The sequence below is a fragment of the Sphaerodactylus townsendi genome, linkage group LG04 (assembly GCF_021028975.2).
Source record: "Sphaerodactylus townsendi isolate TG3544 linkage group LG04, MPM_Stown_v2.3, whole genome shotgun sequence".
Lineage (NCBI taxonomy): Eukaryota > Metazoa > Chordata > Lepidosauria > Squamata > Sphaerodactylidae > Sphaerodactylus > Sphaerodactylus townsendi.
The window spans coordinates 83,724,264-83,749,219 of NC_059428.1; the positions used below are offsets into that span (position 1 = coordinate 83,724,264).

The window sequence follows — 24,956 nt, forward strand, 5'->3', positions numbered from 1 at the left end:
ATAAACGTATATATCTCTCCCTGAAAAGGGGGAGAATCAGTAGGATCCCAGGAAAATGAAAATTAATATGTTTATAGTTCAAGATGCCTCGTTTACTAGTAAGATTTGACAGTAAAATATTTTTCCTTCCACAAGTCCATATTAAGGACATGAATCTCACAGAAAGCTGAGACTTCAGGACAGTTTCAACTAAACCATATTTGGGATAGAATGTTGTGCTGTGGGAGCTTCATAACACTTCACTGACTTGGGGGAGAGTTCTAATATTTTAATTATTTTTAAAGAAGATTTCTATCCTGTATAGGTCATTGCTTCAGGAAAGGATAGAAAGGGAAAAAAAGTTATAACACCTTATTACTACTAGTAGTGTTACTACTTTTTTAACCATAAGTCATAACTGACTTATCGTGACCTTGTAGAATTTTCAAGGCAAGAGACATTCATAGGGGGTTTATCATTGTCTGCCTCTGCATCACAACCTGGTATTCCTTGGAGGTCTCCATTCCAAATACTAGCTAGGGTTAAGGCTGAGAGTGTATTACTGGCCCAAGGTCACCCAGCAAGCTTCCATGAGGACAAGTGGAGATTCAAGTCTGGGTATTCTGCGCTTTAGACCAACACCTTACCTACTACACCATGCTGGTTGTCACTTAAGTAGATGTTAATGACTGTTGAGCTGTTTGGACTGGCAGCATTTTCACAAAAACCAAGTATAACCTGTTCCATCAGGCATTCAAGTCATTTGGGGGTCAAACCTAGTAGGCCAAACCTCACAGCCTGGATGCTTCCAGAATGCAGTATGAATATACTATTGAAAAATCCCATGACATGTATGTATCTATAAAAGCCACTAGGTGGCAGAAGTATATTATTTTAGTGGTTTAATCTTTATCTAAATTGGAATTAGTGGCAGATGAAAGCACAAAAAACCCCTAACAAGTGTGTCTGTTCAGTTGAAGGCCTGAACATGCAGCTATTGTCAGTGGAAACAAGGATTTTCAATACATTTCCCACTCAATATGCATAGACCAAATTTATGCCTATTGACACAGCAATACATAAAATAGCCTTTCTGCTTTCAATTTGTACCTGCTCTATTTGCCAATCAGCTCTGCTCAGCTTTACATGCTCGTTAGCTGCCTCCTCCTCTTCCTCCGATGCTACTTCAACTTCTGGAAAGTAAAAGGAAAGTGGAAAGGGAATGTCATAGTGAGTGAGTGTGTGTTGCACAGACAGAAGGCAAAGGGATTCTCCTGTCTCATTCCTTTGTGTGTGTGAACCATATTGTTACATATCTTCCTGCGTATATGTAATTGTGAGTGTGTATTTTTTGCCCGAGGTAGACAAAACAGTTTCAGGTCCGTGATTCTGCCTTCTCTCCCTCGTCCAGAAATGGTTGCATGGCATCTGTAAGACCCTTTTTTCAGTCTTGTCTGAAGAGTTAGGGTTTGTTCCTTGAGCAGTTGCTTCATATGAACTGTTTGCCTTGAATAAGTGAATAAAACTTTTTTTTTAAAAAAAAGTTTATCTGTGAATGTAGTGAGGTAGATGGGTGGGTGAATGGGAGCTCATCTTTATAGACTGCAAAGCATTTTCACTGACACAGGGTAACTTACTGTGTAAACATATCCAATCAGTCAGTCATTGAAAAAGTCATAGATTGAACTGCTGTAAGCTGCAGTACAGACAGATGCAAAATGTGAATTTATAAAAAAAGGTATAAAAGAAATGAAGTTTTTAAATAGTGACCCTTTTCTTGACTCCCCACCATACAAAGGAGTTTTTATATTTTCCTGCTAATTATTTTAAGCCTTGATATATAAAGAAGAAGAAGAAGAAGAAGAAGAAGAAGAAGAAGAAGAAGAAGAAGAAGAAGAAGAGTTTGGATTTATATCCCCCCTTTCTCTCCTGCAGGAGACTCAAAGGGGCTTACAATCTCCTTGCCCTTCCCCCCTCACAACAAACACCCTGTGAGGTGGGTGGGGGAACTAGTAGAAACTGCTCTTGCAAAATGCTAGGCAGATTAAAATCCAAGAACTGAGATATAGTCTGTTTAATTGCTGAGCATTGGTGTCTTTGCCAGTATAAACTTGAGAAAGAGTTGATAAAAAATGATGTTGGGTTAGATTCCAATGAAACGCTTTCCTCTGGCAAAAGGAGTCATGTCCTGACCCACGGAACTCTTGCATCAATGGAAGGGTCCATGTGCATGAGGAAAGAGCTACTGTTTGTGGACTGGATCTGCAGCATTAATCCAAAGGGAATCTATTTGTTTAAAAACCAAGATTAGAAAGACACTGAATTACAGCTAATATTGAAGCTCCTGGACTGAACCGAGACCTAGGGTGGATTCCGCATGAGCCAAAAACAGCGATGTGAAAACGGTGTAAACGTTTTACACTGTTTTAAACCCTTTTACACTGTTTTCACACCGTTGTCACATCGCTGATTTTGGCCCATGCAGAATCCGCCTAGGATTCCTATCTCATTGCCAATTCTGATTTCTCCACACTTCCTACTCTTCTGCATTACACCCCTAATGCAATCACTCCTGCTATTGTCATTTATTTACTATTGATAATTACATGTTATTCTTATTGGGTGTCTGAATTCACTCTTTTTTACATAAGGATAGATGGAGTCACTTTCTAGCTGCATCTGAAGACATTATTTGTGATTCAAGAAAGCTTATATACTGCCAAAAATTTTGTTAGTCTTTAAAACACTGCTGGATTCTTGCTCTTTAAAAGCATTGTTTATGTTGAATCGTAAGCATTGTTATCTGCATTTTGATTGATATCTGGATTTTTTTTGTTTGCTCTGGAATAATTTCTGCCCGTCCCCCACAAAAATGAGAAATATACTGAATTATAAAAGTATCTGAAGAATTTTATATGTATTTAAAAGAAGATATCTTTAAAGTTCTTTTTTCTGTGTTTTTTTAAAGACTATTTTAGCTGGGAAAATTACTTGAAAGAGACTGGATCTCTCGCTGCTCCTGCACATTGTTTCAGACAGGTAGAACTTTTGATATGTTAATACTTTGTAATATTGAACTTCAATTAGTTTTCCACTGTAACTTTTTGATGTTGCTTGTATTTAATGTAGGCTTTTGTAACCACCGAGAAGGATATGTTACAAGTCATATTAAAAATATTTTTTAAAAGATGAGATTAACAAACATATTTAGTGACTTTTGAAATAACCAGTTTAAGTTAAATTCTATCATGAAATTAGTACCCCCACCCCTCATTGGTTTAAAAGGCACTTGCGATCCATGCGTTTTCATCTTATTTAGGGCCCACTCTCTTGTCACTTCTGGGGATGGATCTAAAGAAATGAACAGAACCAGAAAGTGCCTGTCTTATGTATGAAAGCTTAAACTGCACCCATCTGAGCTAAAATAAATGACTCAGGCTCTTCCAGTACCAGTACCATCTCTGAAGTGCCAGGATTGTTTCTTGAACTCAGACTTCAGCAGACTGCTTGTCATCAATCTTTTGGAACATGATTTGGTCATATGAGCAGTCTAAGAGAGTGGGGGCCCTGTTTCAATTGCAAAATCCAGTCTAATAACTTTTCACAATCAACCCGAATTAAAATTTGTGCAACAGCTACCAGCATACTACAATATACTGCAAAATAATTTATTTGTTTAAGATCCTACGCTCACTTAGATATGCCATGCTCTGTTTTAAAATCCCTGCTTGGCCCCTTTGTTCACCAGGTTGATCTGAGTATATTAGTATCTTTCAGCCAATTTATCTTAATCATGTGACTGGATAAATTGGTTTGTAAACTGCATTTTGTGTAGGGCTGGGAACTGTTTTGGATTTCTAGGTAGTGGAGTCAACTGTTTTGAGTGCCTGAAATTTTCTAATCATGTATACTTTACCTTGGAACAAAAGGATGAGAAACAATTGCGATAGTCAGAAAAATGAATAAATGTTCCATATTATCCTGAAAATACATCCATCTCTCTAGAAAACTACTATTAGTATGTTCTGGTCCCCTCCCTGGGGGTCTACTTCAATAATACCTCACTTATTTCTTCCTGTAGTCTAGAATTCCACCTACTAATGATTTCAAAGTGGGTATGAAACTGGAAGCTCATGACCCTCGCAATATTACCTCAGTATGTATAGCTACAGTTATTGGAATTACGGGTGCCAGATTAAGGTTGCGACTGGATGGAAGTGATAACAAAAATGACTTTTGGAGGCTTGTGGATTCATCTGACATACAGCCAGTTGGAACCTGTGAAAAGAATGGAGGGATGCTTCAGCCTCCATTAGGTAAGGGTTTTATTTTTTGTTTGTTCTCACACATGCAATCTCATTTTTCTCTGAGGCCAGTGGTGTTTGAAATAACACCCATAGAATTGTAACAACGGCCAGCAGGGATGCTCACCTCTTAAGAAAACAAAGAAAGGCTAAATTTTTCACGTTTTGGGTTCTGGGGGTTTACAGATGCAAAATATGAATGTTATTTAATTGGATTGCCTGATTTTTGTTTAAGTTCAATAATCAACAGCTGTGAGAATGCCCCTGTTTGAATGAGAGCAAGTGTGTGGATAACTCGTTTTTTCTCACTATTTCCCACATAAAGTTGCACTCTGATCCAAAATCAATTTGAGCCTATGCTATTTACATCATACCTCTCATCATATGGGGGGGGGGCATCAAATAGAGGTCAACATATGCCCTGGAGAGCATAGAAGCCGTGGCCTTCCCCTGATTGTGCCTCCTGATTCTGGGAATCATAGGTTTATTACCTCTGAATGTAAAGATTCCCTTTAGCCACCATGTCTGATAGCCAGTGATGAACCTTCATGAATCTGTCTAATTTGCTTTTGAAGTCATCAGTATTAGTGGTCATCACTACATGCTCTGGTGGTGAATTCCACAATTTAATAACATTAGTAAAGATCAACCTCTTTAGGTGCTTCTGTTTTTAGTGTTTCAGGAAAGGAAAGAAACATTTTCCCTATCAACTTTCACTACCCCATGCATAATTTTATAGTTGTGCTTACTCTAATGAGGTATAGGTTGAAGGCATTTTGTGAGGTTCTGAATGGGGTTGCACTCTCCTTCCAGGAACAAGCGCATAGTAGTGCTGTACTCTTGGAGTCAGGTCTACTGCTGGATAAACAGGGGGCAGCTGTGGCTAGGAATAACCAGATTCAACTGGTTAGCCAGCTGTGACCTGGGCAGAATGAAAAGATCTGGCTGCTGTGGAGGATGCCTTGTTGATATTGGATTACTGCAGTACGCTTTATGGGGGCTTTCCTTGAGAAGTGTTCAGAAACTTCTGTTGGCACAGGATGGTGTTTCCAGGTGTTGAGTTGAATGGGTTGCAGGGACTATATCAGTTCGGTTTTGGCCTGTCTACACTGGCTTCCAATTTGTTTCTGGGCACAATTCAAGGTGGTGGTATTACCCTTTAAAACCCTTTATAGTTTGGGGCCAACATGCCTGAAGGACCAACAATTCACTTATAAGCCTACCCAATTGCTACAGTTATCTTTGAAGGCTCTGCTTGAAAAATCCCCATTTTCTAACATTAGATGGGTGGCAACCCAAGAGAGTGCTTATTTTGAATAGTTTTAGTTGTTTTTAAAATATTATTTTATTATGTATGTTTTTATTTATTGGCTGCCTTGGTGGCCCTTGTGAGGATAGAAAGGCAGGATTCCATTCTAGCCACAGAACTGAAGGGAAAATAATAAGGAAATGAATAAGGAATAGGGATCGAGAGGCTAGTGATGGTGGAAAATGATGTTGTTGTCCTCAACCATAGGCCTGGCAGAACAGCTCCATCTTGTAGGCCCTGTGGGTCTGAGACAATTTTCGCAGGCCTGGGTCTCCTTCGACAGAGCATTCTGCCTGAGCCAAGAACACTCTGTCTGTGGTCAGCCAAATATCTTTTGGGCCAAATAAATATTGCAAATTGCTTTTTTAAGGGAAGAAAGGTTATATGGGGCTTCATAGTATCTTGAATTTTTGAATTTGAAATCCACATTGGGAAAGATGGAATATAATTAAATATGGTTTGAATGGTATCACTTCCGAAACTGGATTCTGATGTACTAAAATAATTGAGCATACAAAAGAAGTGTTTTTGCTGTCACCTCTGATGCCTCTGAAAAAAGCTTGTGCCTTACAATTTAACGCTTGCATAGACTAACATGCCCAAATTTCAGCCTACAGTGGATTGTTCTTGGGCTGGATTCAGCCTACAGTGCATTGTTCTTGGGCTGTGTAACAAAGAGATAGAGTCCTAAGCAAATTTGGAAGAAAAGCTGAGATCTGGATATTTTAGGGAAAAAAAGAAAATTCTAGACAGTATAAAATTGCACTTAATTGTAGCAATATTAGCCAAACATACAGAATGGAATAATAGAATGCCTACAATAAATGCAAATATTCCACATAACCTATATTACCAGTTGCTGGCCCAAACCAGCGGTCTAGCCACAGCTTTCTGTACTACCTGCAGTTTCCGAACACTTCTCCAAGAGCAGACCCAAGTATAGCACATTGCAGTAGTCCAGTCTAGATGTAATTAAACCATGGATCACTGTGGCTAGATCTGACTGAACCAGGATTTGGCACAGCTGATGCACCAGCTGAGACTGGGCAAAAGCAGTCAGAACTGCCACAGCCATTTGGTTTTCTAAGGTGAATGCTGTGTCAAACTGTATTCCCAAGCTGAAGACCTGGCTTTTCAATGGGAATATAAATTTATCCAAGACAGGAGCCCCCAGTCTGCCTTTCTACCAACCCAGAAAACCTCTGACTTGTCAGGATTTAAGTTTCAGCTTGTTAATCTTCAGGTAGCTCATTACTGACTCCCAGCACCAGTTCAGAACATCAACAGCATTCTCAAAATTTGTGAAAAAGAAAGGTAGAGCTGGGTATCATCTACATTTTGGTGACACTGTAGCCTTTACCTCCTAATGACCTCTCCCACTGCCTTCTTATAGGTAATAAACATAAATAAATATGGTAGACAGACAGATATTAAATAGCATGGAGTATAAAATAGAACCCTGGGATACCCCATAGGCCCGCAGGTAGATCAAAAATCCCCTAACACTACCTTTTTTCATTGAACCCCATTGAACTGCCATGAGCGCCCCTTACTCCTAGGGTGTTGAGAGGAGGCTCAGTAGGATACTAGGGTTGATAGTACTGACTGCAGATGAGAGATGCAGCAGAATTAGCAGGGTCACATTCTCCCAATCTAGTTTTTAATGAAGCAGAAGTCTCTGTTCCAGATTGTGGCCTGAAACCAGATTGAAATGGGTCCAGAAAATTAGTCTTTTTCAAGAGCCCATGAAACTGAGAGGCAACAGCCTGCTTAATTGCCCTTCTCAAGAACTGAAAATTGTCAACTTGCAAGAGGTTCTTTAACATAGCAGGGATCAGGGATGGGTTTTTTTCTTCAGAACTCACTGCTTCCTTGAGCACTCCCACTCTCAAGGAAGCATTTACCACTCCCCTTACCCTTTCAGCCAATCCCCCTCCAGCAGGAAGGCCAAGGGTGAAGAACATAGGTGTCAGATCTCACCTGTCCAAGTATCTCGTCCACACACTCAGGAACCACAAGATGTAAAGTATAGATTGTAAAAGAATTGAGGAAGTAAAAATTAAATTCCCTCCACAAATCCTTGCAGGTTTCCTGTTTGTTTGTTCATATACTATAATACCTTTGTCATAGCTCCAATAAAATCATGTGCATTTATGCACTTATGTATGACTTCCTCTTGAGCCACTTATGTTCTCCTTCACGTTGAGCATACATTCCCTTCGGGTAGGGTTATTGGTTACGCACATGTTTCTCCCTCTTCAAAACTCACCGCATCTCCAATCAGAGTCTGCTCATGTATCCCAAAACCTGTTAAAAGTGCAACTTTTTGCTTCCCTTCATAGGGAAAGCGAGGGAGATGAGTCTTTGTCCAGCTTCTGGAAGGGGTTTTCCTGCTCGTCTCCCACCCACAGTGTCAGTTCCATCTGCTGCATAATCAACAAGCAAGCTGCAGGGGTGTGGGTGGGGATAGGCAAAATGGCAGTCTGGCTGGACAGCTTTCTGTTCAAGGAGATCAGAGGTAATTGGCTGCATTATTCTGACAAGTTGACTTGAGCAGTTCCCTTTCTTTTGCTCCTGAGCAGGGGACAGAGAAAGAAGGTGGGAGAGGGAAAAGTGGAAGCTGATTTCATGCCATTCAAGGGCCTTTCCCAAGCTCTGGCTTGCACTTCCAAAATCATCTCTAAAAACCGCATCTGCCTCAGCTTCAGAAATGCTGAAGTGGAAGCCAAGGTAGACAAAGATGGGAAAGACAGGAAAGATGAATCAGTTAATACCCTGTTTTCCCGAAAATAAGACGTAGTAGAGGTTTTGCTGAAGTGCTAAATATAAAGCATTCCCTGAAAGTAAGACGTAGCAAAGTTTTTGTTTGGAAGAATGCCTGTCGAACAGAATACCAGAGCATGCAGCTGTGGAGTGGAAAAATAAGACATCCTCTGAAAATAAGACATAGCGCATCTTTGGGAGCAAAAATTAATATAAGACACTGTCTTATTTTCGGGGAAACACGGTGTAACAAATTGAGCTGCCTCACTTTGCAGTGAAGGAACATTAATTGCCTTTCTCAAGGAAAAGATGGTCATTAAAATAAAAATACAAAAAACAACAGAAGGCTGAAAAATGATTGTGGCTCCTACATTCTTGGGCTGCTTCTTAGAGCCAAAGAAAATTGATCAAGGCCCAGCCTAATTAATGGTGGATGGGTATGTCAGTGGCTGTTAACATTGACAACTTAATTAAACTTTGGTATTTGGAGGCAGTGTTCTACTGAATAGCAGGTGATGGTGACACACAGTGTCAGCCTGGTGACTTTAGACATCCTCATAAACACACCATTGCATTTAACAGCATGCTGGACTATACAGACTAATCCTGTGTGGATTTTCCTGCTCATTTCCTTCAATGCCCATTGTACTTTTCCAGATCACATTGTTCTCTTCCCTTCCATTTTATTGTCACATCAACCTTGTAAATTGGTTAGGCTGAGAGTTTGGCCCATTATGCATGCTGTTCTTACTTGGAGGCTCTCGGCTCCGCAGTGGAGTCTCCCCGCATTTCTCTGTTTACAGATGAGGAAGTGCTCCACTGCTTGCTGTGAGCCTAGCCTTTAAAAAGGGGTGACTCAGGATTTTTCCTAACCTTTTTAAAGCCGGGGACACCATGCGCGACATCGCAAGAGTCGGCAGCACTTGGGGCGCACTGCCTTCTGGGGCGCTCCCCTGTTTCCCGCCCTGTGACAGGGTGGGAAAGGGGAGCCCCAGAAAGGCAGTCGCCCCGGCAGCGCCGTACGGAAGGCTGCCACACTGCCAAACCCCTGTTTCCCGCCACTGTCACGGGGGAGTTTCCCAGAAGGCAGTGCGTCCAGCCTCCTCGCGGCTGCCGCGCTTTGCCTTCTGGGGCACTCCATTCCCCGCCCTGTGACAGGGCAGGAAAAGGGGAGCGCCCCAGAAGGCAGTGCGGCAGCCTTCCAAAAATCGGGACATTTAAAAACCCCGTTGGATGCTTGAGGATTGTAAATCAGCCTCAAAAGCGGGGACTGGTCCTCGCCAAAAAAGCCTAGCTGCCATTTTGGTTCCTGGCTCCCCTTCTACTCTCCTCAGTTTTGTTCCCTTGGTAAAGCTCGGTTGAATCCCACCTTTTTTGCCACCCTTTAATTTTTTTTACCTGCTTTAATGGTCCATCATCCCTTGATGGAATGCTAGTATAAAAATTTTAACAAAAGAAGGCCTATTGATTCTCCTAGAAATGCCTGAGTGAGCAGAACTGCTTCTGTGTGGGTGGGGGAAAGGCAGAGAGGGGTGGAAACCCCAAAGCAAGAAAAACTGATGCTGCTCTGCTTCTCAGGGAAAATAGCACAATTTGCCCGATTTTGGAAACCATGAGGAATGTCAAATCTGTGACACATGTCCATAATGGAAACTCTGCACTGAAGGAAATGTGTGCTTACCGAGAGGCAGAGCACAAATGCATAATAGGCCAGTATGTCTGGCCCCAAGGTCAGTCAGCAAGCTTCCATGCTGGCTCTCACAATCAGACTGCAGTGCTGTTAATGCCCTGCTAGTGGCAGTGATATTGACAGAGACTTAGTGGGCTAAAGCTGTAGGGTGAACTCCTCATTGGAGTTGAGACCCAGGGTAGCTGAAGATCTGGGGTAGCTGAAGTAATGATAAATGGTAAAGGGCTGAACGGTAAAGGGCTGAAGTAATGATAAAAACTAAGGGCTGAATGGTAATTTTATTGCAGAATAAAAACACTGGAAATGTTAGATGCAATTATGTTTTTTTTGTGGGGGAAACATCAACTAAACAAAGCTAAACAAAGGTGTGCTACTCTGACACCATAATGTATATTTGTTTTTTGATATCCTCCTTGTTCAAAAAGACTTGCAATGTTAATACTAGTTAAAAATCTCAGTCTAATCTGCCCTACTGGGTTGTTGTGGAGAGAAAATACAGCGGAGGAGGACAATCTAAGTGGCTTTGGGTCTCCACTGGTAATAAAGGCAAGTGTATAAATGAAGTAAATAGACAGTACAGGCCAGTCCTCCATAAGGCCATGGCCTTCTGTTTGCAAGACCTGAGCAAGGCTGCCAATGACAGGATATTTTGGAGATTCATAGGGTCACCGTAAGTCAGAAGAAACGGCACAAAAACCACATAGGTCAGTAAGAAAATATTTTCTGTACATATCTTAGCAGGTACATATCTGTACAGTTCTTAGCTGAGCACAGAGTAGTTCCAGTTGCTCCAGTGTGGTTTGAAAGAAACAGAAACAGCAAAACAGCAATTTTTCTATGCTGAAGCTTGGTGCATTAGTAGAATGTCGAAATGCTGTAATATATCTACCGTATGTCTGCTACTGCATGTAGGGAAAGGGTCAGGAGGCAGGCAGAGCCCTCATTTCTGTCTTTCCTGTAAGGCACTTGACAACAAATGAACAAATTGTGTAAAGGTCATGAATTTTGTTGAAATTTTGCAGAGTACTTATGTATCTACATCCCAAATTTTTGAAAAAGTTTTTTTTTACTTGGGACATAACAATGCTGCTCTAAAAATGTGTATATAAAAAGCTGCTTTAATTCTTGTTTCCACAAATTGAGATGAACCTCTGGGAATTATTGAAGGCCTCGTGCTAATGATCAAAATATCTATAAAAAATGAACATAACATAGTATGCCAAAATTAGCAGAAAGATGCTAGCTATACATTTAAAGAACATTTTCAAATCTTTAGCAATTTTTGCATTGGTTATCTCTTGTGTGCATGTAATTCCAGCAATACATTTGCTTCAGTGGATTCACCTAATGCAGCACATTTCAGTGTAATATTTTCATGCACGCAAAATGTTTTGGGCTGGCAAATTTTGAAATGCCAAAATCTTCAATTTGGCTTCTTTCCTCCTATTAGCATATGTACAAATTACTATAATGTTCAAAATACAGTTGTTTGGAATTTTAGGATGTATTTAGCAACTTCAAGAAAACCCATCTCTATGCTTATCCATTATTGTTAGAGCCATTTTAAGCAATTTATTTTAATATTAGCAGCAACAGACCCAAGCAAAGGGGGAGGGGTAAGCAAGAATTCTTCTGCATCATGGGCTGTAGTATCACTTGAATGCCCCAACTCCAGCTGGTGGGGTCTTAACCTTATTGTGGGCAATCCCGCAAGGACTTGGGTAAGTGTGAAGGGGTGGGGGAGGCTGTGGGGGAATGGGGTCCTTTGAATCCTGGGGAAGGTGAGCGAGGGATGGACAGATCCATGGTTGCTCTGGCACTGCTGGCATTGGGTGAGTCAGGTTGTCTTGAATGGGTGTTATGAGGCGGGAGGATTGTTGCTGGTGGAGAGCATGGTAGTGGGTCCAGTGACCTGCAGACGCTGGCCTGGGTGTTGGGCTGTGCTTGCAGGTGGGTTGGGGGAAGGTGGATGAGAGATGGATGGGGCTTCTTCTGCTGTTCTACTGCTCAGCACTGGGGCAGGCTGTGGTGGCTTGTGTAGGTGTTGGGAGGGGGAGATGTGGGAGGATTGTTGCAGGAGAGGAGTGTGGATGCTATCCTGGCTAGCAGGCCAGGCTTAGGGTGGGTCGGGGGAAGGCAGGTGAGGTACACACAGGTTTGCCACCTCTGTTTTTTCACTTGGCGCTGCTGTCGCTGGGAGCGCCAGGGTGGCTTGTGGGGAAGGGTTATGCAGGTGAGGATGTTGGTGTTAGGCCTGGTATTTGGAATGAGAGGAGGGTGTGCCCAATGGTGCCCACTTCTCCAGTAGCTGGCTTGGCTTTTGGGGATGGTGGTGGGAAAACTGGGAGGCTGTTGGCGGCAGAGCAGTGCGTTCCAAAGTGCCACTTCTCCAGTATGGTGGCCTGGCTGTTGGGGTGGTAGGAGGGTTAAACAACTGAGAGACTGTTGGCAGGCCCAGCAGAGGCTGGCTTGGCCCTGGGTTGGGAGACAGCAGGCAGGAGAGTGGATGGAATGCTGGCCACCAGTGGGCATCCAGGACTCACTTCATGACTCCTGCGTGCCCACTGGTTGTGGGTTCCTTGTTGGACATTCCACTGCCTTAGTGAATTATATATTTTAGGATAAGTTTACATTAAACTGCTTTATAATGAATAGAAACCCCTTTTGTTGTCCATGAAACTCATTTTGAGAATCTTAGCTGACAAAATCTCCATTTTATATATTGGAGCAGATTACATAAACCCCACAGATTTGATAATTAGAGTCTGTCTGTTTCCTGTCAAGTATAACTGGGGGTCGGGGGGGGGGGTTGTTTGGGGGAGGACAGTTTAAAAAACCCCATGTTTGTGCTTATTGATCTGTTGTACAGATATTTAATCCCCAAATCGGACAGGCCAGGAAATCTGTGTGGCCCACTGTCTGCTTCAGTAACCCACATATTGTTCTCAAGATTTCCAGGTTTATGTTGATAGCAAAATGTACATGATTGTGTGGAAACAGTTAATTTTGGAAGTACTATTTGCACAAGCCCCTTCCACTTTCTGATTGGTTCTAAAAAAACTCCATGACCACTGAAACCATAAAATAAAGACAAGCAAAGAGACTTGTACAGCTTTTTGATTAACCTTGGAATGTCTGCTCTGCTTTGGAAGGAAGGTGTAAAGCCAAGAGGATTGTTATAAACTTTGAACTACTTAGAAATTGTACCTATACTTTGTTTTAAAAGTTCTGGATTTGTTTATTTATTTAGGAAGTTTATACACCACTTTTCCAGAGTTCCAAAGGTTGCTCACAAAGTAAAAACAAAACAACAATAATTTCATAAAAACAAAAACCCTTCATAAAATTATCATTGTTAAAACCAGCAGAAGATTAAGCTAACAGCCTGAAAAGGCAGCATAAAGTAGTATTCCCAAAGTGGCCTGCTTCTAGTCTTAGAGCTGTTGAAAACAATAACTAAAAGGATGGAACCCCTCATTTAAAAGCCAGGAAAATGGGAAATGTTTTTTCCTGACTCTAAAAGAAAATAGAGCAAGTACCAGGTAATGAGGAAGGGTGTTTGTGTTTGGTTACTATTTTTAAATCTGTTTTTAGGATATTTATGATTTTATCATTTTTTCACCTGAAAGTTTTTCTGGTTTTAATGTACAGTTGTGGCTTTTGATTATTGTATCAGTTTTATCAATATATTTGAATTGTTTTATTTATGCTGGAAGTGCTTCAGTTATATGCTTGTGGTATGGAACCTTCTGGTTTCAACATCCTATTTTTTCATAGTAAAGTATAAATTAAAATTATCCATTTCACCCTAGCTTTAAATATACTACATTCTTGTGCGTTGCAACAACAACTTAATTTAGTATTTCTTAGTTATAGTTGCATTTCCTAGTGCAAAGCCATTCCGGTTTTTTTTAATTCAAATGTATCCTGTTATGAGTTATATACCAATTATGAAGCCTCTTGTTTCCTTCAAACCTGCATTTTGTAAAACTGTATGCACTATTCATTTACTGTTGTCAATGTAGGATTCCAGATGAATGCATCTTCTTGGCCAATGTTTCTCTTAAGAACACTAAATGGAGCTGACATGGCATCTGCAGCATTGTTTAGAAAGGTAATGCACTGAAAGATCTCATAGTTTGTGTTTTGTAAACATTTTCTAAAAGAGGAGTTACAGTTGCATTGTTTACGCATGATTCCACTGTACTATACTATTTTTTTTCAATACCCAAATGCAAGGAAGTCTTTAAGAATGGCTTTTACTTTGATTAACATTGCAAATTCCAGAACTGAGCTGGAAATAATATTTAATCTGAATGTATAACAGCACCGACTACTGTGCTTATATTATAGAGGTACGCTATATTAAGCTAACACCATTAGCATGATTTATATTTCACGAATTCAAGACATATGCCAGTGGTTGAGAATACATGTTATACCTATGTGAGAGTTCACACAGTTATAAGTGAATACAATAAATGTGAACATTTTGTAATGTTGCTGAAAATTAGCATCAAGAAATATTGAATATATTTTCAGTAATATGTCTTTTTTTTTACATTATCTTCTTCTACGGTGAACTCGTGAACTTTTCTATTGACACAAGTTATGCGCTTCCTATTCTAATTAAAATATTTTTGTTAAATAATCTTTGTTGTGTGTAAAGGAATCACGTATAAGGTTGTGTATGCATGTCCAGAAATCTCACATTGTACAGAAAGCAGCTAGGGTAGATAGGTAAGGGAGGTCTAGATAAATAAAATAACCAAAGTATTGGGAGACCAGAGAAGGAAGATGAAATGGTATAGACAGAGTTTGTCAGGTGAGAGGTCATGTGAAAAGTGCCGAAGGAAAAATGGGAACTGTATCCATACCAAACACTATATGCCAGATGGATTTATATCTAATGTCCTCCTCTTCCCTTTGTCATAAATTGTCCCAACTTTCTTTGTCTTTTCGTACTTCTTGATACATAACATACTTAGTGAATTACCATAGCTAGAACAGTACAAATCTGTGCTTTATGAAGAGAAGGGGGCAGGTTGGGGGCGAAAACAGTGTAAAATTGTCAATGTTTTATTACATCTTAACATTACAAAGTAGTTTCACAATTCAGAAAGTTAACAGGAGGGAAATGGAGATGCCATCATCATCATAATTCATTATTTCAGCTTCCGTTGAAGTTTTCCAAGTTTGAATGACTTTATAAGAGTCTAGTTTACAAATGTGCTTCAGCAAAGTCTTTAAAGTCTTCAGGAGTTCAGTTCATGGCCCCTTTGACATTGACAAGTATGAGACTGAAGACTATTGTACCTTTTCATCAACACTTTAATTTTTGTTTCTGTAAGGATACATCTTTTTCATTAAAAAAAATGTTCGTTGTTTCTTTTTAATTACTGGCTTATCTTTAAACCAGAGAGAGAGAGAGAGAGAGAGAGAGAGAGAGAGTGGTAATTAGGGCAATTGGGACAATAGATAAAGTGAGAAGAACACCTGTATATTGTGTGTAGTTAGCATTTCTTTTGGAACATGAGTATCTTTAGGCCACATAGTTATAGAATATGTTATAGAACATATAGAACATAGTTATAGAACATGTATATTCTTCAAGATGTTATATTTACATAAATATTTGGATCTTTTTATTTTGTAGGAACCACCAAAGCCTTCTCCAAATTGTTTTAAAGTTGGGATGAAATTAGAAGCAATAGACAGAAAAAACCCTTTTTTAATATGTCCTGCAACCATTGGGGATGTTAAAGGAGATGAAATTTTTATTACCTTTGATGGCTGGCGAGGGGCATTTGACTATTGGTGTAAATATGATTCTCGGGATATCTTTCCAGTTGGATGGTGTGACTTAACAAAAGATGCTCTACAACCACCAGGGAACAATGGTAAGAAACCGATAAATTGTTTTTAGTTTTAATACTGTATCTGAAAGCTTTGATTAAATTAATAAAAATATATTGCTCATGTTCACTTTTTGTAATTTTTGCCATAATTCAGTTGTGCAACAAAATCTTTAGTTAGAGTATTTTCCATAATTGTTTTATTCAAATCTTCTTTACTACACAATTTTTCCTATACATAATGATCTAGTTTGGAAAAACAGTACATTTTTCCATACGTCTTTAATAGTTGTTAACTTCCATGAAATCTTCAACATTATTTGATTTTGTTTTACGCCCTACTTTTGCATTCAAGTCATCTCTGATTATCATGACATCTTGTTTAGGTGTGTGATCAATTTCTTCCTGGACACTTGCATAAAAGCCTTCAATTTCTTCCTCATCGGCATCTTTCGTTGGGGCATAAACCTGAATGATGGTTATCTTGATAGGATTCCCATGCAGTCTGATTGATATTATTCGGTCAAACTTTGCAGTGTAGCCTCTGATTGCCTGTATCTCATCCAATCTCACTATTAGAACAACTCTGTTTCTTCTGTGTATATTATGCCCTGAGTAATTTTCTGGCTGAAAATGTTCTGTTCCAGTCCAATTTAATTCACTCTCCCGCAATGGTTAAACATTCCATTTCTCATTTTATGATTTTGAGCTTACCTTGAAACATTCATTCCATGTTCCTATTATATGCGTTGAGCAACTTTGGACCTTCCTATTGCATTCATTAACATCAACAACTGATCTTTTGGGCTTTAGTCCAGTTGTCTCATTAAGAATAACGCTACTCGTACTTATCCTGCACCCTTCCCAAGTAGCTGATTAAATGTCATCCGACCTGAGAGTTCCATCTTCTAGCACTGTATCATTTTGCAGTTTGGATGACCTTATCATAGGGTTTCTGAGGCACGAATTGGTCAGAATTGGTTAACTATTGCCTTCTTCTGTGCAGTACTCACCATAATTAGCTGAAGGGACATTGTCATTGTTATTATAGATCATCTGCCAGTGTTACCTTCCACTACTGCCATTGTCTAGTAGCTACCCTTCAAGGATTCTTCTGCCCCCATTACCACTGGAACTCTCTGTTCTCTTCTGCTGATGTGGCAGTTGATCTCTGAAGGAGATGTATGTGTCTGGTGTCTCAACTGTGACCATTCCATCTTTAATGACTCTGCTAGCAACAGAGGCATAATAGGGGTCTAGTCTAGATCCCCAGCAAAATCTTGGAAACTTTTTTGTTGGTTGAAATTTTTTTTCCCTATCTTGCATTTATTCTTATTTGGACTTCTGAAATATCTGGGTGTTGTTTTTATTTTGTTAGATCTGCTTGGAATGGCCATGGAAATACTAGTTTTGATGATATAACAACTGCCTAAGGATTTGTGGTACTTTTCTAGCCCTGATAAAAGATTATTTCCTTTCCATAGATGTAGAGGATAATGTTACAGTAATACTGTTAGTTGAAAATGATACAGTAATGAAAACTATAGCAGGGGTGAAGGACTGGCATGCTAATTTCTAGTGTAAGTAGTATAAAGAATTATCTGAGCATCTACATCAGTATTCTAATTGCAGAAAATGCATGCTAGCATTTGCTTCCACTGTCTCTTGTTTTCATGATGGTTGCAAGCATATATTGTTGCTCAGGTTAAGAAGGCATTATATTTCAAAAGTCTGTAGTGAAGTCATCGCTTAGGATTGAAGACATGACAAGAGATTGCATACAGGAGTCCTAAATGGTTGATATCTTAATTGTTTTGCCAAGACAGCTAGAAACTAAATGCTTTGTTTTGTGTGTAGATTTGAGAGGACTTTTGTAATGCAAAACAGTGTCCTGAAAAGAGCAAACAAGCTGCTCTGCCTTTCCACCCTCCCCTTCTCAACTATACCCTATATATTAATTACAAACACAGGCGGTCATTTCTCCCTTTTTAATTGATTAAAAAAGCCTTGAGATCAACAAACTGTTTTAAAGGTTTTAACATCTGTGACCCAGTTGGGTCAGCTTTGTCTGCAGATTTGGCGAGTTGGCAATTAGATTTTTTTGCCTGTCCTTTCACTTCTTTCCAAAGTATTTGACCCCATCTAACCTTTGATCTCCTCCTGAAGGCAGGGGTTAGGGAACTGTGGGCAGGTGACTGATGGTCTTTGCCAGTAGAGTCCACAGACAATAAGTGAATTGCTTTAACAGTCTACTCCCCTCTGTCACCTCCCCCCTTCCCTTTCTCCTAAACCAACAAATGTAAATAGGTCCATTCTGATTTGCTAGCACTTTTCAGTCCAGGCTTATGGGTTTTGTTTCGGATTTGCTTTTTCAGTCTCATTTTTGAAAAAAAAGCAGACAGGTCAGGTTGGATCCTGAACATTCAGTGGCTCATCTAAGTGATATTTCAATCTCTGGAATGTAAAGGTAGGAAATCCTGTTTTAAAGGAAGCAATTTTTAGGAGTCATTATTATTGCATTGCCAGTCTGCATGATGAATGATAGATATCACTTGCTAAACAAAGAGGAGAAAGTTTCATTGTGTAAAAATGCATACCTCCATTTCTACTTCTTACATGTGATGTTGAGGCTTGTTTTCTTTGTATTTTTGAACTCAGTTGATCTCACAGGTTTTTACTGTACAGTAATCCATTAAAATTGTTAGCCAATGATATCGTAACAGTATTTTACTGTGTGGTAAAGATATTCTGCTGCTAAAGGGAGGGTGCTTCAATTATATCTTGAAAGATTTGCTGTTTTGATTTGTCCTGTATTTTGGTTAAATTTTGGTTAAAGACTTTTACTCTTGATAAATACTTTTATACTTTAAGGAATAAGTTTGTTTAAGGGAATTTTCAACAATGTGTGTGTACAGTGTGTCCTATAATTACAGGTTTTTATTTTTAGATCTTACTTCAAGCGAATGTACTCGAAGCTTACTTCAGTGAATGCATTCCGGATAGTGACAAAATGTTTTGCACATATCTTACATTAATGTACATTTATGATGCATTCTGATATTTGCTAAGATACAATTTATTGAATATTTGTGATTTGTATATAATTACAGTGTATCATGGAAATTGCTGATAACTAGCTTGAAAATGCTTTCAAAATGTATTTTGAAACATGACATTTAGGAATAGATGATAGAAATTATATTCCGAAAATTGTGAGTTAGATCCCATCAGCTTTTCCAATGATGCAAAGGGGATGGGGCGGGGGGGTTGGCTGACTGCTGAAAAGGTTATGTTAGAGATGGTGATACCTGCCTTGATGAAATAAATGTGTAATGAGAGCTGGAATAAGGAATGGAATTGGGTGAGATAGACTGAAAAGGCTGGCTGCATCCAATCCTGAATCTGGCACTTGCCCACAATTGTGTGTTGTTTACTATTATTCATGATGAGGAAACATTGATCACAAATATTTAATTAATTAATTTAAAATATTTTAGACTGTCTTCCCACCCACATAGGGTCCCCCATGCTGCAAATTTCAAAACATCAAAACATTTCAGTGTTAAAACTTCATTTAAAATAAATTGTATGTAAAATAATCGTATGAAACACAAACACATATAACATAACCAGGGAAGAAGGCCAATAACCATGTGAGAATGCCAAACAAAAGAAAAATCTCTTTGCCTGCTGGTGGAAGACCAACAATAGAGGAAGGCAAATGGGTCTCCCTGAGGTGCCCCCATGACCAAGAAGACTCTTTCTCAGGTTGTCACCCATCTAGCATCAGATGGTGGGGGCACCCAAGAAGGGCCTCCAGTGATGACTGGAGTGGGTGGGTAAGTTTGTATGGGAGAAGGCTATCCTTCAGACATGCTGGCCTCAAGCCATTTAAGACCCTGAAGGTCTCTATCAGCCCAGAAGCAGAACTAGTGTATATGGAACAAGACTGGAGTGATATGGACTCTACACCCACCTCAGTCAGCATTCTTCAAGGATAGCTCCTCATACCATGTGTTGCAGTAATCTAATCAAGATGTTTATAAGATGTTTCTACCTATCTAATCAAGATAGTTCTAAGATTTTTCTCACCTCTGCAACCTGTTTAACCAACTGGAAGCCTGGGTCCAGCAACACCCTAAGCTACAAACCTGCTTTGGGGGGGGGGGCAGTACAACCCAATACAGAACAAAGTCATCCCAATTCCTTGGTCAACCCCCCCCCCCCTTGAGAAATATCTCCAGTTTTTGGGATTAAGGTTCAGTTTGTTAGCCCTCATCTATCCCAAAACTACCCCCACAGATTCCATGGGAATTGTCAGAAGGAAAATATAAAGCTAAGTGTCAACTACATATTGGTGGCAGCTCAGCCTAAATCTCTGGATAACCTCTCCCATGGTTTCATGTAAATGTTAGAGGGACAAATTTGAAGTTTTGAGACCTCACAGGCTAAAGGCCAAGAAGCTGAGCAGTAGTCCCCTACCACTACATTCTGAAATCCACCAAGGTAGTACTGAAACCATCACTGAACTGTGCCTCCCAGTCCTAACCTCAAAATGCGTCCAAGAAAGATACCATGATCAATGATCTCAAAAGTCAGGAGAGGTCCAGGGAAATATAGTATTCAAACTTCAGTAAACGTCTAATGTGAGTTGCAGTTGAAAGTATCAGTGCATAAATAATAGTATCATTTTATGATCTATACAGGGCAAAGCTAGTTTTCTGTTTAAAACTTGCCAGTTTTCTGTTTAAAACTTCATAGCACAATTAAACTTCTACTTTTACGAGCATTTAGATAATATGTATGTGGAATTTACACATTTGTACGTAAAGAAGATGGGCCCATACTGCTTAATTTAAAAATTAAAGTATTCTGAGTTCATTGAGAAATGATGGGTTCAGTTTGTCCAGTATTGTGTAACAAAAATGTGTTTGGAAACCAGAACAAATTTTGTGTTCTAGTTAAGTCAGTTGTTTTTAGAGTTAGTAAGCTCTTATTGTACAACTTTTAATCAATATGGTATACATCTTGAATTCTAGAAAAATAGTATTTTTAGAAACATCTAAGCTCTCTTGGTTCTTATGTGAGAGTTATGCCTTGTAATGGGACAAAAATATTTTCTACGGCTCACAGATGGATAACTCCTAAGTTCTTGACAAAGGTATAATGTCTCAGGAATCCAAATGGCCGGGATAAATTATGAGATGAAATTTAGTTTAAAACATTCAGCTAATGAGAAGCAAAGAGGTACCTTGAATGTGTTCAGTTTCTATTCATTTATTTTTATTCTCAGTTCACTGCCAAGAGGTTTCATTGGGAAACTGAAGATCGAATAGCAGGGATTCTGATAGAATCTAGTTGTATTCCCACTCGAGTTGCCTGCTCTTCAGAAAAGAAATAGTCTGGCTTGTTGTTGAGCATTTATTAGCAACTTAGTGCTAGGTAAACCAGCAGGTTAAGCTCCTCACAGAATATGGACAAATATTAGCTGCAGATTTCCATGCAGTAATCTGCTGGAAAAGTAACCTGCTGAAAAAATACTCAGTACTATGTTGAAAGTTGGCACCCGTCATTTCAAGTACAAATTGCATGAAGATATTGCATTTTTTAAAAGACTAATTAGAGGTTTTAAATAGTCATTTCAAATTGTTACCAATTTGCATGTACCTTTTTCATTTCCTCTCAGTTTCTGGTGCAAAGAATAATGCAAAAGCCCAAACATCCCCTTCCAAAGTGACCCGGCGTTCAATGCAGTCTCCACAGAAATTGGCATCTGTTCCAGTTCCTGTTCCTGCTCCCACACCTAAAGGGAAGAAAGCTTCATCTGGGAAGAAAGCTTCATCTGCAGTTCTTAGGAAAGGCAGGTCTCCCAAAAATATTCATGTGACAACAAACACATCTCATAAGGAAAACCTCCAAACAAGAAAACACAGCTTGAAACCAGGCAGGAAGGTTAGCGAACCTGATTATTTTCATATTTGTTGCCAGGGGATATCTATGTTTTACTGGGATACTTGGCAGAGAAATCAACATTTCATTTATGTATTATGCATACTTAGTGCAAATTGTGTAATAAATGTGTTACAGGTTTCTTTTTCAGTGTGCCTACAAGTCATGCAGGACAAACTATATATATATATATTTAGAATATGCTGAATGCAAATTTATTTCTTTTATTCCTGTGAGTTGCTTTGAAGAGTCAGTTTTGATTGAAAAGCAAGATGAAAATATGACAAAGACAAATACTTGTTTCAAATCTGACTTGTTTTACAATTGCTGATTTCCATTTATCTCACTTATTTTCCTTAGCCATTCTGTGAGTCTTGATTAGGACCTAACCCCTTTAGTGAATTTTTTGCTGATTTTTTTAGTCTAGGTTTTTAGGAAAAGCAAGTTTCGCTCACTAAAATAATTAATTAGGGTGAACACACATGCTTGTCTCCTGCAATCACAAAGACAGCAATGAAATCAAAGTTTGACATCTCAGTCTATTCTAACTTTAGCAGCTTTTCATTCTTGTGAAACACAAAGGTGGAGCAATGCTAACGTGCTTATCCATTGTGACTGATCTTGAGCTGCTTCACACAGCCATTGTAGTTTGGGAGCAATCTTGAGTGAATTTTTGTTCCCCTTGTGCATGCTTTGGTATGTGTTGAGATAAATGAATCTCCTAGAACAGTGATGGCGAACCTTTTCGAGACCAAGTGCCCAAACTGCAACCCAAAACCCGCTTATTTATTGCAAAGTGCCAACACGGCAATTTAACCTAAATACTTAGGTTTTAGTTTAGAAAAAATGGTTGGCTCCGAGGTGTGCGTTACTCAGGAGTAAGCTTGGTGGTAGTCAGTGGCTTTGCTTTGAAGCAATCGTGCAACTCTTCTAATGGGTGAATCATGACCCCAGGAGGGTTTACTCAGAAGCAAGCCCCATTGCAGCAACCGAGCTTACTCCCAGGTAAAGGATCACACTTTAGTTCTTCACATGAAAATCAGTGGGGTTTAACAGCGCTTAACAGGGTTACCTACACTGCTTCCCCAAAACTAGGTCTTAAGTTTAATGCTAATAATCGAGCCCAGTGTCCCAGGCCAGCCTAGATGTGTGGGGGGCACTCTGTTTGCGCGTGCCCACAGAGAGGGCTCTGAGTGCCACCTCTGGCACCCGTGCCATAGGTTCGCCACCACTGTCCTAGAAGAACCTTTGAAATATGGGCTGGGACTATTAGAAGCAATCTACTATCTTGGAATTCTTGAGCCATTCAGAGAAACCAGAGCTGAGGTGGTTTTTCATACAGGTTATGCATTTATATTTAAAAAGCAATTTTCTTTTTTTTTTTGAAAAAACAGAAAAAAATCTTACCAGTGCCATCTCCAGTATTTTCTCCTCCCCTTGCTTCTGCAAAACTGGAAAATAGCAGTACACAGATTCACAAAGATGGGCCTGCTATTACGAGTGCAACAACAGCTGTCATTTCTACCGGTAAGATCATTGCAAGCATGAGATAACACCCTCTTCTGTGGAGAAACTGAGTTTTAGGGTTGCCACAGAATGAGGAATTCTAATTAGAAAAAGCCTTTTAGACAGCACTAAGTTTTGAAGGTAGCTCGTTAAGCTTTTAAACTGGGTCTGGTTTCTGATAATTTTATTCACCCCACCCCCAAGTCTTTCTGGTCTTTGTTTTCTCCATCTCTCTGGTTTTTCTTTCCAAATCTCCTCCCTATTTTTGTATAATTTATTTACAAAGTCTGTATCTAGTCTTTCTGCTATTAAAGATCGTCGAGGCAGCTAACAATTTAAAACATACATGATAAAATCACATTTTAAAACCATTAAAATCAACCTCCGCAAACACACATCATCAAAACAATTAAAACAGAGTTAAATATATACAAGCTGTTAAAAGGAGTTAATTAAAACATTGGTTAGGGAAGAGGGATTTTTCAGTTCTCATGCTTCTTTATCATTGTATCATACAAAGTTATAGTGTTAACTTTTAAGGCCCTAAATGGCTTGGGTCTTAATATGTGCTCTGTAAGCCAGTGCTTATTTTAACAGTTAATATAAGATGAACTTGGTTTGCTGGGGAAGGGTGGGGTATAAATAAAATTTTCTTCTTTTTTCAGTTGCTGTCTTTTAAAATCTTTGCATGGGTTTTAACATTTCAAGCCACGTTGTGAATTTATTTTTAAATACGAAGGTGATATATGAATGTGTTTGTGTCTGTGTGTGTGTGGGCAAAGTGCTGACAAGTTGCAGCTGACTTATGAAGACCTCAAAGGGTTTTTAAGGCAAGTAATTAAGCAGAGGAGGTTTTCCATTGCTGCCTTCTTCAAAGTCTCCCTCAGAGGGTTCCCATCCAAGTACGCACACTGCTTAGCTTCCAAGATCTGACAAGACCAGGCTATACTCAGTCTCACAAAAAGATGTTAGTAGATTGTATAGTCCATGTTCAATAGTGCACAAAATAATGGTTTTGACAAAGGCAGCGTGTAGAAATGAATGATAATTCTCATATTCATTCAGGACTAATGCGGAAGCATGCCATTTTCTAATGCGGAAACGTGCCATTTTCTCAACCGCTTCACCTCAACTTACCATACTAATATCTTTATCCACGACAGAGTGTATACTATATCATTCCAGATCCTGGATATATAAATACTCTGATAAGGAGAATACAGTAATTTCCCTCCTTTTGTCTTTTTCTTCTCCTGTTTTTCTTTATCCAGTTTGTTACATTCTGCCTGATACCAATCCATGGTACAAGTCTCCTCCTAGCGATTTTCTTTCTCTTGTTCTTCTTAACCCCTTTTCTCTGTATTCGACTCATGGAACACTTACCTTGGGGCCCTTTAGCTGCACGGTGGGGTTAAAGTGCAGTCTTCTTGTGTATCTCTGTTTACATGCAAGGAGGCAGTCCAGTCGTCCCTCACAGCTTGCCTCAACAGGCCTCTGTTTCTTGGTTTGTTTATCTCTGCTCCTCTTAAAGCACAGATCTCGTAACCAGAAGTGGAATGCAGCCTATTCGCACCTATTCGGTAGAACCGGTTACTAACATT

The 24,956-nt window shown here is 39.5% G+C and overlaps 1 protein-coding gene across 3 annotated transcripts in view; it reads left to right on the top strand.

The window, feature by feature from the left end:
* Positions 1-24,956, top strand: part of SCML2 (Scm polycomb group protein like 2) — a 72,685-nt gene that overhangs the window by 23,518 nt on the left and 24,211 nt on the right. For all 3 annotated transcript variants that reach the window (XM_048495527.1, XM_048495528.1, XM_048495526.1), the window contains exons 4-9: positions 2,948-3,018; positions 4,061-4,295; positions 14,071-14,159; positions 15,702-15,945; positions 21,587-21,852; positions 23,244-23,376. In XM_048495527.1, the coding sequence (XP_048351484.1) occupies positions 2,948-3,018; positions 4,061-4,295; positions 14,071-14,159; positions 15,702-15,945; positions 21,587-21,852; positions 23,244-23,376 (1,038 nt within the window). The remainder of the gene's footprint in view (positions 1-2,947; positions 3,019-4,060; positions 4,296-14,070; positions 14,160-15,701; positions 15,946-21,586; positions 21,853-23,243; positions 23,377-24,956) is intronic.